Source organism: Pan paniscus, chromosome 23 (assembly GCF_029289425.2).
Source record: "Pan paniscus chromosome 23, NHGRI_mPanPan1-v2.0_pri, whole genome shotgun sequence".
Classification (NCBI taxonomy): Eukaryota; Metazoa; Chordata; class Mammalia; order Primates; family Hominidae; genus Pan; species Pan paniscus.
In genome coordinates this window covers 35,827,731-35,841,915 of record NC_085927.1, presented here as the reverse complement: position 1 = coordinate 35,841,915, position 14,185 = coordinate 35,827,731, and the positions used below count along the sequence as shown (strand labels likewise).

The 14,185-nt window shown below is 47.8% G+C and overlaps 1 protein-coding gene across 1 annotated transcript in view; it reads right to left on the bottom strand.

The window, feature by feature from the left end:
- The window catches only part of MYO18B (myosin XVIIIB), a 268,281-nt gene that overhangs the window by 193,686 nt on the left and 60,410 nt on the right, over positions 1 to 14,185 (bottom strand). The window contains exons 11-15 of the mRNA XM_034948321.3: positions 13,300 to 13,473; positions 10,479 to 10,569; positions 8,006 to 8,198; positions 3,974 to 4,054; positions 1,529 to 1,676 (exon numbers count right to left, since the gene is read on the bottom strand). Coding sequence (XP_034804212.2) covers positions 1,529 to 1,676; positions 3,974 to 4,054; positions 8,006 to 8,198; positions 10,479 to 10,569; positions 13,300 to 13,473 — 687 coding nt within the window. The remainder of the gene's footprint in view (positions 1 to 1,528; positions 1,677 to 3,973; positions 4,055 to 8,005; positions 8,199 to 10,478; positions 10,570 to 13,299; positions 13,474 to 14,185) is intronic.

Genomic DNA, 14,185 nt, shown 5'->3' with positions numbered 1-14,185 from the left:
ATTATTATTATTTTGAGACGGAATTTCACTCTTGTTGTCCAGGCTGGAGTGCCCTGGTGCGATCTTGGCTCATTGCAAACTCCACCTCCTGGGTTCAAGAGATTCTCCTGCCTCAGCCTCCCGAGTAGCTGGGACTACAGGCATGCGCCATCACACCCAGCTAATTTTTTGTATTTTTAGTAGAGATGGGGTTTCACCATGTTGGCCATGCTGGTCTCAAACTCCTGACCTCGAGTGATCCACCCACCTCGGCCTCCCATAGTGCTGTGATTACAGGCATGAGCCGCTGCGCCCCAGCCAGTACATTTGCCTTCTTAAGTGCCTAGTGGTGTAGGGATCTGAGTCTCAGATCCAGACAAACCATGTTTTGAATCTGTCTTTTGACCCTTCTCCTCTGGGTGACCTTGCACAAGGATTTCTGGAACTCAGTTTTTGAATAAGAATATGTATCTCCAAGTGTGGGACAGAATCCTACCAGGAGCTATCCATAAAGCTGCGTATGCTGCTCTGAGTGCAGTACATGCAACACTCCCCAACCCCAGAATCATGTTCTCCATCACCATCAGCATCCTCATCCTCATCAATAAACCTGCAACACCTTGACCCCGGTGACAAAGCTCTGCATGCACATAATATTACCCAATCATCGTAGCAGAAATTCTAGAGAAAAAGGGGCCAGGGGTGACTTCTTTCCCAATTTTAAAAGCACATCAACTAAGACTACGAGAGGTTTGCCCCACATCATGCAGGGGAAAGCAGAAATAACTGGACTTCAACTTGGAGCCCATGGATACCAAATCTCATGATCACTTTGTTCTGGTTTCACGCCTTCATCTCCCCTCTTGCTCCCCCTTCCACCAATCCAACTCCCACCAAGTGCTATGGACTTTACCTGCTAAACACTTCCAGAGGTTTCTACCTCCTGGGGCAGGCCAGCTCCTCTCTCACCCTGGCCACCTGCCTTCCTACCATATCTTCACACTACAACCTCGGGGAACTTTCCAGAACATGAAGCTCATCATGTCTCCCACTGCCTAGAATCCTTCATGGCTTCTCGTTGCTCTAGGGTTAAGACCTTTGCATGACCAGCAACGGCCTCTGCAGTCTGAGCCCAGAAGCCATCTCCAAACTTGTCCTGCATCGTGTTCCTGGCTCTCTGTTAGATTCATCTGCACGCATCTCCCACTGGCTACCAGAAAAATGAGAAACGCCCTGATGCGCCCCATTAGAGTGCAGTTGCAGGCTCATTGTGCACGCATGTGCTTGGCTGTGAGCTTGTCCCCTCCCCATGAGGATTGGCCCACGCCAGGCTGGTTAACACATGGAACAGTACCCAGCACATAGTGGCTGCTCAATGAGTTCGCTGAATACTTGAATGAATGAAAGCACACACAGGCTCATGCACATTCACCTCTGCACGTTGGAGCCTCTGTGCAGGCCTTGTCAGGGCTTTCCCTGCAGCAGAGAAGAACAGATTCCAATACCCAGGCTGGACTCAGGCCCCATCCCCAGCCCCTTGCTTCCTTACCTTCAGTCCCAGCTCCTTTCTTCTCGAAAGCAGCACACAGACGTTTGAGCACCACACTGTCACTGGAGCCCTCTACACGGACTTCCTCATCTAAGACCCAGAAAAGGCCTCTGGCATCCTGGGCACCTCCTCCAGCTGGTAAGCAGACCTGGTGGGAGAACCAGGATTCACTGAAGGGCCCTGATACCCATCAGAAGCCTGTCTTGGGCTTCTCTTCCCACCGATAGGGAATGGGAGCATCCAAGTCCCAAGTGTCAGGACTCAGAACGTGCCTACCCAAAACCATGCTCCCAATCACCCCAGACTCTCAGTGTTGAAGCTACAGCAACCTCTCATTTGCCAGCTGTCTGAATCCTGCCTCTGTGCTCACCTCCTGTGTGGCCTTGGGCAACTTACTACACTTTTCTGAGCCTTGTTTCCTCCTGTGTAATGGAGACTGAAAATACCTTCCTTGGAGGGCCGTGGTGGGGATTTAACAAGGGGAATCCTCTGGAAATTACACATTTCTAGATACATACAGGCAGCTGGTCTATTTGTGCACAAACGAGAAAGGATTAATTCTGTCTGTATCGTTTCCTCTAAGAAGTCCTTGTATTTTTTAAACTAAAATCTTGGGGAGGAGAAAAAAAGCACTCAAAGAACATTTCAGAGAAGAAGGTGAACACGAGTCAATAGCACTGACGTAGAATTTGAAATCTAGCCACAAGCTTCAGAGACCATCTAGTCAACCCTGTAATTTTGCATATGGGAAACTGAGAGAGGCCTGGGGAGTTTAAAGGGCCTCTCTGAGGGCCCACAAGGAGTTGGCACAACCAAAAAAAGGCCACCAACTTGTTATAGAGGAAATGCAATATGCACAGTAACCAACTGTCCTACTTTGCCCAGGACATGAAACTTTCAGTGTTAAAGCTGGGAAAGTCCTATGCAAACCAGGACAGTTGGTCACCCTGAGGAATCCACACCCCTCAGAGGCCTGGAGAGGGGAAGGGGCACATCCAGGGTCTCCCGGATGGACAGTCAAAGATGCAGAGCTGGAACTGGATCCCAGGCATCCTTCACCTTGGCCTTCTTTATTGGGGCTGAAACTGATAGCCAGCCCACGCTCAGAAGGTCCTCAGAAAATAGTTGTTAAGGGTGGGTGTGGTGGTGCATGCCTGTAATCCCAGCTACTCAGGAGGCTGAGGCACGAGAATCGCTTGAATCCGGGAGGCAGAAGTTGCAATGAGCCAAGATCGTGCCACTGCACTCCAGCCTGGGTGACAGAGTGAGACTCTGTCTCAAAAAAAAAGAAAAAAGAAAAGAAGAAGAAGGTAGCTATTTGCAGCCACAGGCCCTGGAGACTACCCCGCCCTTCCCAGCCAACACTGCTAAATCAGCCCTTCAGGCCCACCCTTTCCCAGGAGAGGCACAGGTGAGGAAGCACAGTGTGGAAGGAAATGAACTAGACAGATGCCAACCAGAAGAACACACTGACAACAGCCAGCTGGGCTTACACAGGAGAGGGCTTTGCAATGATGGGTACAGCCCACTGTGTGCCAAGAGAAAGCTTGCAAGCCATCTCTGGTCAGCAGGAGACAAGGAAGGAAGAAAAGGGGAGGGGCAGCCTGCAGTGTCAGATGGCAGGAGAGATGCCACCGGCAGGGCACCTCCTGTGTGCCAAGCATCACGCCAGGTGCCTTATGTGCAATATCTCATTGATATTCACAGCAACCCAGAGAAAGTAGCATCCCCATTCTGGAAATGAGGAAACTGAGGCTCAGAGAGGTGAAGTAACATGCCCAAGGTCACCAAGACTGGACCCAAGCATGGCAGGTTTCATGGCCCAAGCACTTTTGTAATAAAATGTGAAGAGGAAGACAAAAAAATCAAGTGAAATTGTCAAGGGCAGTTCTGAGTCGAGCAGAGGTGCAGATCTGGGGTAGCAAAGTGAGTTCTAGGGGTGGAGAGAGTGAGGTAAAGACTCAGTTTCCCTCAAACTAACGCCTGTCTGCCCCCAGATGAGTTCAGGGCCCTGAACCCAACATGGTCCCCTGTTCTCCAGTGCCCAAGGTCCCCAGTCTCTGCTGGGCACAGCACCTTCATTCAAACATCTGACCTTTCCAGGCCAGAGTGGCTGGTGGCCTCTGGCCATGAGCCCTGAACTCACTTTGGCTCAGGCCTCAGGCTCCCAGGCACGAGTCTATTCTAAGACATAGACTCAGACATAAAGGACAGCAGCAGTTCTCAACCTGATGATGCTTACATTTCCACTGTTCAGGCCACACCCTCAGAACAATTTACACAGAATCTGGGGTTGGGTCCCGGGCATCCATGTTGCCAATGATCCCGGGGTGACTCTAGGTGCACACGGCATTGACAACTAGTAGACTGAAGACTCAAATCCACCAGCATTTCAATATGGCCAACTGGCATCTGAGAGCCTGGATTGGCTGGGCCCTGTGTTACCTGAGAGGGATTTTGATCCACAACAGCCACGGTGGCCCCTGGGGAGGGGTCCGGGAGGTCAAACGGCACAGGAACACCTTCCTGGAAAATAACAGGATGTAAAAGTTAGCACTTTTAGCGAGCTGAAGCGGGAAGAAAACTTCTGAAGAAGGAAAAAGCGGAGAGGACTTCCATCACCTCTTGGCCCTTTAAAAAAATCGTTTTTTAAATTCTGGCAAAAGATGCATAGCAGAAAATTTACCATTTTAGTCATTTTAAGTATACAGTTCAGTGGTATAAGGTACATTCATGTTGTTGTGCACCCATCACCACCAACCATCTCCAGAACTTTCTTCATCTTTCAAAACGGAATCTCTGTACCCATGAGACTTAACTCCCTGTTTCCTTCTCCCCCAGCATCCTACTTTCTGTGCCTCTGATCTCGACTTTTCTAAGTAGCTTATGTAAGTGAAATCATACAGTATTTGTCCTTTTGTGTCTGACTTACGTAACTTAGCATAATGTCCTCAGGGTTCATCCAGCATGTACCATTTTATCAGAATGTCCTTCCTTTTGAAGGCTGAATAATACTTCCTAGTAAGTGCGTATCTCGTAATATGCGTATCTCATTTTGCTTGTCCATCGCCTGTCAATTGCAATCTATATATGAGTTGCTTCTGCCTTTCAGCTATTGTGAATAATGCTGCAATCTGGTGCACAAATACCCGTTTGAGTCTCTGATTTCAATTCTTTTCAGTATATACCCAGACATGGAATTGCTGAATCACATGGGAATTCTATTTTTTTTAGGTTTTGAGGTCCACCATTCTGTTTTCCACAGCGGCTGCACTATTTTACATTCCCACCAATACTGCACAAGGGTTCAAGTTTCTCCACATCACCCCAACACTTGTTATTTTGTTGTTTTTTTTTTATAGTAGCCATTGTAGTGTGTGGGAGGTGGTGTCTCAATGTGGTTTGGATTTGCATTTCTCTTACAATTTGTGATGGTGAGCTTCTTTTTGTGTGCATTTGTAAATCTCTGGAGAAATGTCTGTTTAATTAATTTTTCCAGTTGCTAATGGGGTTGTTGGTTTATTCATCACCTTTTAGCCTCTGTGTGGGAAGAAAGATTGTAAATCAACACTCCAATGACATTCTGCTCATCATGCAGTGTGCCAGCTGTCATGCTGAGAGCTTTATCAGAAACTGATAACTCAGTCCAAACTTTTAAAATATTTACTGAGAACCTAATGAGTGCTAGGCTGAGTGTTCGGTGCTGGAAGTAACAAATGTAAACTATGGGGAATAATAGTTGCCACAAACATGTCACCAGAAGCTGGATGCTGTGGCTCATGCCTGTAATCCAAGCACTTTGGGAGGCCGAGGCAGGCGGATCACCTGAGGTCAGGAATTACAGACTAGCCTGGCCAACATGGTGAAACCCCATCGCTACTAAAAATACAAAAATTAGCCAGGCGTGGTGGCGGATGCCTGTAATCCCAGCTACTTGGGAGGCTGAGGCAAGAGAATCGCTTGAACCCGGGAGGCAGAGGTTGCAGTGAGCTGAAATCACTCCATTGCACTCCAGCCTGGGCGACAAGAGCGAACCTCCATCTAAAAAACAAAAAATTTTTAAAAATCACCAGAAATGTCCAGGAAATTCTGTGGACAAAGATGTTGACTGCAGTATTGTTTATAAAGCCTTGAACTTAGAAACTACCCTGATGTCTATAGGAGAGGGAATACAATCAGATCTAACCACTGCAAGCAGGTTTACTAAGATTTGTAAGTGGAGGGAGGTTACGTGAATAATGTAATACTGTGAGGAAAATGACAGACAACAAACTCATATATACAGGAAGATCCAAAATCCACAGACAACATAATAAAGGGAAAAGGGTAAAAAAAAAAAAAAAAAAAAAAGAAAAAAAAAAGGAACAGAATAGTAACAGTGGTTGCCTCTGGATAGAAGTGCCAAAGGAGATTGTATCTTTAGTTTCTTTGTACTTATATGAACTTTCCAGCGTTTTAATTAAAAATGTATTACACTGATAATCAGAAATAAGTGAAATATTATGGGAAAAATAAAATAGCTGTTACACTCTTTATTCTTGTTCATTAAATGTTCAAAACGGCCCCTTTGGGGAGTCTGGTAACAATGATCTAAAACAACCCCGGTTCTCTGCACTTCCCTGTATCCATACTCTCTGCAGAGTGACACTGCAGTGCCTCCATCAAGAAGTGGAGCCTGCTTTCCTACCCCTTGAATCCATGCTCAGCCTTAGACCTGTTGTGACTCACCGAACACAGTGGAAGTGATTCTGTGCAGGCCTCAAGTCCAGGCCTCAAGGTCCCCTGCACACTTCTGCTTGCTCTCTTGGAACCCTGCCCAGCACTATGAGGACAGCCCAAGCTAGCCTTCTGGAGGATGGGACATTTGTGGAACAGGGACAAGGTTACCCCAGACAAGGCCTGCCTAGATCCGTTCATGGCCAGCTGATCCCACGCATGAGCGAGCCCTGCCAAGATCATCAGAGCCATCTACCCCAACCTACACCTGAATCTGAACACAAGCTCAAGAACCATCCTGGACCAAGAGAGCTGCCCAGGCCATCCAGACACTTGTGAGCAACAACCAAAGATTTTTTTCTAAGCCACTACATTTGGGGGTAGTTTATTACGCAGCATTATTATGGCAAATCATAACTGATACAAAAGTATTATCTCTGTTTTCCACATAAAAAAAAAATTGAGGGTCAGAGAGGGTGAGTGCCTTTCCTAAGGCCACACAGCCAATAAGCAACAGAGTTAGGATCAGACCTCAGGTTTCATCAGCGTCATCTGTTTGAGATTCATTTATGTTGGTGCTTTATTTTTATTACCAACCAAAAAAATGACTGTAACTTCAATACCTATTATTCTATATTATTCAACTGGTGAACAATATGGCCATTTCTAATATTCTGCCAGTGGTACTTATTGGAATAAAAGTGGTCACACCTTCAGGGAAGAAGGTGGGAGTCATATGGGGAATTGAAAATACTCTCATTTTCATGTGGGTGATAGAGACACACGTATGTTCATTTGGGTAAATTCACTGAGCTATATGCTTCTGGTTTATGCACTTTTCTTTGTAAATTTATTTTATTTTATTTTATTTTATTATTATTATTTTTTGAGATGGAGTCTCTCTTTGTCACCCAGGCTGGAGTGCAGTGGCGCAATCTCAGCTCACCACGACCTCCGCTTCCCGGGTTCGAGCGATTCTCCTGCCTCAGCCTCTCGAGTAGCTGGGATTACGGGCGTGCGCCACTGAGTCTGGCTAATTTTTGTATTTTTAGTAGAGATGGGGTTTGCCACGTTGGTCAGGCTGGTCTTGAACTCCTGACCTCAGGTGATCCGCCTGCCTCAGGCTACCAAAGTGCTGGGATTAAGGCATGAGCCACCATGCCTGGCCTTATATTTCAACTTAACCTCTTTTTTTTTTTTTTTTTTTATGAAAAAAGAAGGGCTGGCAGGATCATGCCTGTACATGCTTCCTGGTTCACACACACAGTTTCTCTCAGGTGCCTCCTAGAAGAGGAATTGCTGGGTTTTGTGGTGCATGTACCTTCAACTTTGTGAGACTCACCGTGCTGTGCTGCAGAGGGGTGTGGAGCCCACTGCTGCCACCCACCCACAGGACTCGAAGGGCATTCCCCCCCTGGGCAGATGCAGACTGACTCTTGGAGGAGCCTTCTGCTTAAGTGAAGTGGGAGAGAATGAAGCAGTCATCCCAAAGAAAGGACAGCCGTGGAAGCAAGGACTGGGGAAGCCTGAGTTCCTTGGTGCTTCTGGGCTGCGGGGTTCAGAAGGTGGCAGGGGGAGGCTGGGCTGTGGAGGGAGCAACAGAGGTCTGGGGAGCCAGGCCTGGGGAAAGGGCTTTGTTCTCTGGTGAACCAAACAGGGTGAAGCTGCAGGCTCCTGGGGAATGGGAATCCCACCCCTTCCCATCTGACCTCACACCGTCCACGGAGCTCTGGTGAAAGCCCTGCTCCAGCCCAGGCATACCTCTTGATATCGCTGTAGCGTGGAGACAAAGGTCCGCTGGTAGAACAGCAGCTGCAGGCGCTCATGGGCGTAGTTGTGGCACAGCTCCTCAAAGGTGGCCGCCCGGTCCTTGCCCTGGTGCCGGGGGTTCTGGAAGCCTGGAGAGTCCACCACCATGATGGAGGCCATGGAGAGATGGTGGGAGGAAAAGGATCTAGGGAGAGAAGAGAGAGGTGGAATGTCTGAGATGGCGTGGAATCTAGGAGCACACTGATCCAAGCCTCCAGCAGAACTGGTTTCAAAACCAAGCTCACCTCTTACAGGCTGTGTGACCTCAGGCAAGCTACTTAACCTCTCTGAGCAGGGGTTTCCCCAACTGTTAAATGAAGATGGGGGTGAGTAGGCTTATCCCAGGGATAGCTATAAGGACTAAAGGAATTAAACTGCCTCCCACTGGCCCAAAGTAAAAAAAAAAAAAAAAAATGACTAGCTTAAGGTCACCCAGAAGTTGGCTACCATATGAAGCCTAGGCCCTCCTTTTCTTTCTTCAGAGGCCTATTAAAATCAAAAAACTATTTTATTTAATACATCAGTTTACAAAATTCTTTCAAGCTATCACCTCCTTGTATTCTCCTGATGAATCTGTAGGGGTGGACACAACAGGGATTATTCACATCAAAATTCAGGACTTAAGAGATTTTGGAGCCAGTCACATGTGGGCTTCAATCCTTGCTCTGTGACAGAGGGGATGTGTGTCTTGGGAGAGTTGCTCAACCTCTCTGAGCCTCCACCGTCTTAGCCACCGTCTCAGTTAATGATGGTGACTAGCTCAGAGGGCTGTTGTGAGGGTTGGGTGTGATAAGCTTCCATGGCTGTGAAAGCAAAGTTTGCCATGTGGTTAGTGCTCAGTAAATGCCACCTGCTCTCATCACCATGAGTATGATCAGCTAGGAGCTTTGGAGGGCCCTTAGTTGAACCTTGGTTCTTCTGTTGTTTGCCAAGGTTTTCCAACTATAAAATGGGGATAATAAGAGCAGCCACCACACAGACATGCATGAAGATGAAGTCGGTTTATTCTTGGCAAGACAGACACCTACTAGGTGCTTATAAATGCTGTAGTAGGTACTTTGATCATCAATGCGGCATTTCACAGATGTGGCCTCTGAGAACCCAAACCTTGAAGCAGCTGCCCTTCACTGGTGAAGGCAGTTTCCTCCGCCAGCAGTTCATTTCCCATTCCCAGTACTCCCTCTCTAAGCACGCATGATCCCCTTGGTTTCTAGATAATATGTCTGTGGGCTCAGATGGTAATTACTTCAGCAGCGTCAGAGGGAGTTGATTCTGTGTCCACGACAACTTGGAGAAACCCGGCTGCTCTGTTGCTATGCGCCAGCCTCATCCCTTTAACAGGATTTCAGAAGCCTAATTATGCTTTCTGCTTTCACAGAGGAGGAAGGCAAGCCTTTGCCTAGGCTCTGGATTAGCTCTGCTGAAAAAACTGCTTAAAGGGTTTCCAAGCATGGGCTCAGTGCATTGTGCATAACGATGGAAAACAGAGGCTCCTGGTGCCTGCAGCCCCGCAGACACACATCAGAGGCACACCCCAGCCCACTCCATATTTCTACCATGTTGCTCCCATCCCCAGCAAGACAATTTTGAAAAATAAATGGATGAGAGCAATGTGCTGGGCTATTCAGGGGAACTGAAGGTATGACATGAGAATGTGGCATTGTGTTTGCATCTCGGTTCTACCCCTTCAAGATTTAGTCTCCTCCTCTGTACAATGGGCCCATGTGAGTATTCAATGATGCAAAGCAGGTTACACAATTAGTGCAATCCCTGGCCCTCAGTAGACACTCAAAAGTACTTAGATTTTATTATTGGTATTTTTACAATCACTGTTAGGAAGAATTTGTTTCATTTTGTTTTGTTTTGAGAGAGTCTCGCTCTGTCGCCCAGGCTGGAGTGTGGTGGCGCGATCTCGGCTCACTGAAACCTCTGCTTCCCAGGTTCAAGCAATTCTCCCTGCCTCAGCCTCCCGAGTAGCTGGGATTACAGGCGCCCACCACCACACCCAGCTAATTTTTGTAATTTTTAGTAGAGACAGGTTTTCGTCATGTTGGCCAGGCTGGTCTTGAATTCCTGATCTCAGGTGATCCTCCTACTTCAGCCTCCCAAAGTACTGGGATTACAGGCATGAGCCACCACGCTTGGCCAGGAAGAGTTATTTAAATTCATTATTTCTTTTAATCCTCACAACAGTCCTTGGGAAGAGAGCTATTGTACAGACAAGGAAAGGGAGATCAGAGAAGTGAACTGATTTACCGACCTCACAGCCAGTGGGTGGCCAAGGTAGAAGTTAAACCCAGCACTGTCCACCTTAGAAACCCTCTCGCCAGCTCAAAAACTGCCACTTTGTTCAACTGCCCGGTATGTGAATTCATCTGTGCACCTGCAAGAGGCCAACTGTGTGCCTAGGAAAAGGCCCCGTTACCTGTTGATGAGTGAGACCACAGCCGCAAAGAGTTCCTGGTACAGGCCCGAGGCCATCCCCTCCACACAGTCCACTCCTGTCATCTTGAGCCCTGGGAAAGAGGACAGAATCAGCATTCTTGATTAGGGATCTTGCCTGGGGCCAAGGACATCACTGCAGAGCAGTAGGGACCACTCAATTTAGAAAATCCTTCTTTTCTTGCCACATCCCTCCACTGCTGAAATTATTTCCCCAGGTTCTTAGGACAAAGTCTAAGTGTCCTTTCAGGGCCTACAGCGTCCTATGTAACCTGCCCTACCTTCACCCCAGAGTGATCTGCTCATCACTCAGGGTTCAGCCCAAATGACACCTCCTCAGGAAAGCCTTCCTTGACTACCACCATCACCACCACTAGGCCAATTCCCAGCTCTATGTTGCTTCTAATAGCACTTCCCATAGCATCATCTTTCTAGTATAGTTATTTTATTAACCTGTGTCTCCTTCATGAGGCTGGGCATGCCCTGAAGATAGGCGCTGTCCCTGGGTTTGCTGACCTTTAAATTGCCAGTGTCTGGCACATAGCAGACACTCAGTAAATGTTTATGATTCCCTTTTGCTGGAGAGAAATTTGACAATTTTGTATTAGAAGCCATAAAATGTTCGTATACTGGGACCTAATAATTTCACTCCTAGGCTTTTATTCTAATGAAATATTGAGAGAAATAAAGCTTTCTGGGGACACAGGTTCTTCCAATTGTTGATTAAATTGGCAAAAATCACTTTTTGAAATGACTTGAGTGACCAACAATAGAAAATGGGTTAGGTAATTTGTAGTCTACCCATACAAAGGAATGCTTAAAGTCAGGTATGAAGAATACTGAATGAGATTGGAAAAGTGCCTACCTACAACATTAGGAGGAATATAAAGGCTCAAAAACTATAATTACAGTTGTGGACTTGATTTTGCTCGAATACACACACACACACGCACGTATGTGCATCCCATTAAAATCACCAGCCTTGATTAGGGTGCATTGAACAAAGCAGAGTGAGGAGCGTAGGGGATCAGATCACAAATTCCGTCCCTTAAGTTTCAGTTCCATCTAAAAAATTGAAAACACAGTTTCCAAATCAGCGCGCACTAGTGCCTGGAGGAGTAATTCTGCTTGTACATTCCAGGCAGCCCACTGCAGCCCCGAAAGCATTTCCCACCCCTCCTCTGAATCCACCCCCAACCTGGGCTGTTGCTAGGCAACCCACAGCCTCCCAGCATCTCTCCTAAGCCCGAAGGTCCTCTGCCTGCTTAATGTCTACTCTTGAGACCTCAGCCTGAGAGGTTAACTCAGACTCACAAAGTGGTGACTGCATCTGTCTGTGCCTGTGTGTGATGCACCCATCCTTAAGTATGTGTGTGGTGTTTCTGCCTGTACATATGTGTGCACGTGTGTGCTTGTGTCTATGCGTGTGTGTGTAGTTGTATGGTATGTGCATGTTATATATATCTGTGCACGTTTACACACACATGTGCCACACATATCTGTGTGTGTGTGTGCTGTGCATGCTTGCAGTATATGTGTGCCAGTGTCTGTGCATGTGTGTGTTCATGTGTGTCATTCCGTGGTATCTGTGCACACGTGTGCATACACAAGTTGTGCTGTGCATATGTGTGGTGTGTGCATGTGTGTATGCACACATGGTGTGTGCAAGCATGTGTGTGTATGCTTCTGGGAATGTGTGTGCATGTCGAAGAGGAGAGGTAATCTTCAAGAAAACCACAGTTCACACCAGAACACAGACCTGAAAGGAGACATAGAGGGCCAATGGGGTCCAAGTGACATCAGTCCTCACGCCGAAGTCCCTGAAAGGTGGAAGCAGCTCCAAAGGTGCAAAGGAGCTCCAAGAGATGGGCCCCAAAATCACAGCTCACAACACTCCTACTCATTAACCCCAAACTCTGCTGTCTCAAGGACAGCTGCTCTTAGAGAGCTCCCAAAGATGCACAGAGGCTGCAGACTTGGGACCCAGCAGATCACATCCTTGCAAGTACAGTACAAAGTCCTCCTGTTTTTCCCCCACGGCAGTTCAAAGCATCCTCATTCTTCCAGCTGCTGGGGCCAAAATCCTAGCAGCCACTGCTGGTCTCTGTCTTTCTCTTAGGGCCCATGCTATCACCTCAGCTTGTAAACTAGCCCCTGAATCTGTCCACCTCGCCCCGTCTCCACTAGCACTTCCGACCACCACCTATCACCTGGTGATTTTTATAGGTTCCCAGTGGGTCTCCTGTCTCCCACTCACTCCCCAACCTTCATCCAGGCTGAGCTTCTTAAAGCCAAATCATGCCATCCCCCTGCCTAAGCCACTCCACGGCTTCCCAAGGGTCTGAGAATAAAAACCCTCGTTTATAAACCCTTAGTGAGCGGACCACACCTTGCTCTCCACCCTCATCTTCTCCCATCCCTCCACCTCGCAGCAGCCACTCGGGATTTCCATCCCTCAAACAGAAAGACTAGTCTTTCCCCTACTTAGTAGGTGCTCAACAAACATGAAATCCAATGGAAATGCATTGGTCCATTGGCCCTGCCCACGGCATCCCCTCCCCACAGTGCGGGGCTCCCTGCCAGGTTTCAGCAGCCTTCATGGCCACTGAACGGAGATAGTTATTTGAGCATTAGCATTGACCGGTCCCTTTCCACCCACGATGGCTTCCCCTGCATCTAACACACGCCTTCATAGCATAGGCCCTTAACAAATCTTTGATAAAAAAGTTAAAGAATGCTGGTGTATCCCCAGGAGCTGGCCCAGAGGGGGGCCCAGCTCACCCAAAGAGGCAGCAGCCATGTACCTGAGCTGGTTTCCTCATCCTCGAGGCCCCATCGGCTTGGCCCAAACGTCATTTGCTGGATGATCTGTCGAAGGTGGTGCTTGAAGGTGGCCGTGTTCAGCTCCTCATACTCGCAGCCCAGGGCCTCAGCTGCGTAGTTTGCCCACTCAAACCTCATGAACTGCTTCCGACCCACTGCAAAGGGGACAAAACAGAGGCATGGCAGTGAGGCCTTGGGCATGGGGTGAATGAACGCCCGAGAGGACCTCGGAGAATCTCAGCACCCTCCCAATCTCCAGGCCAGCCTCCTCAGCCGGGAGCTTGGACAACTGCCCAGGCCTGGGCCCCTAGGCAATGGCCCTGGAGGAGTCGGATTTCCCAAGAGACTTGCTTATCCGACTTCCTCGCCATTTGCATTGCTTACTTTTTCAAAGCGATTAAAAATATCATGGGGAAGCACTCTAACTGTGAAATTGGGGGATGGTTGGTAAAATTATGATTGATTCACCCACCCACATATCCATTTACCTATCCATCCAGGCATGCACTATCCCCTGCAAGCCACCTACCTATCCTTTCAACTCCTCATCCAATTAAGGAAAGAGACCACTACTACTCCTGCTGCCCTCCTCCCCCAACCTTGCCTAGTTCACAAGACAGTAGGAAAGAGAAAGCAAAAAGTTGGAAACAAACAGAAGTAAGACAAATAGCCAGACAACCTTGGCACCACCACCCGGCCCTAGGAGTTAAAAAAGTAATAATAATAACATCAACCCCTGACCTAAACTACTTGTGTTATCTGTAAATTCCACACATTGTATGAGAAAGCATTGCAAAACTTTCTATTCTGTTAGCTGATGCATGTAGCCCCCAGTCACGTTTCCCAGCTTGCTCGATTTATCACGAC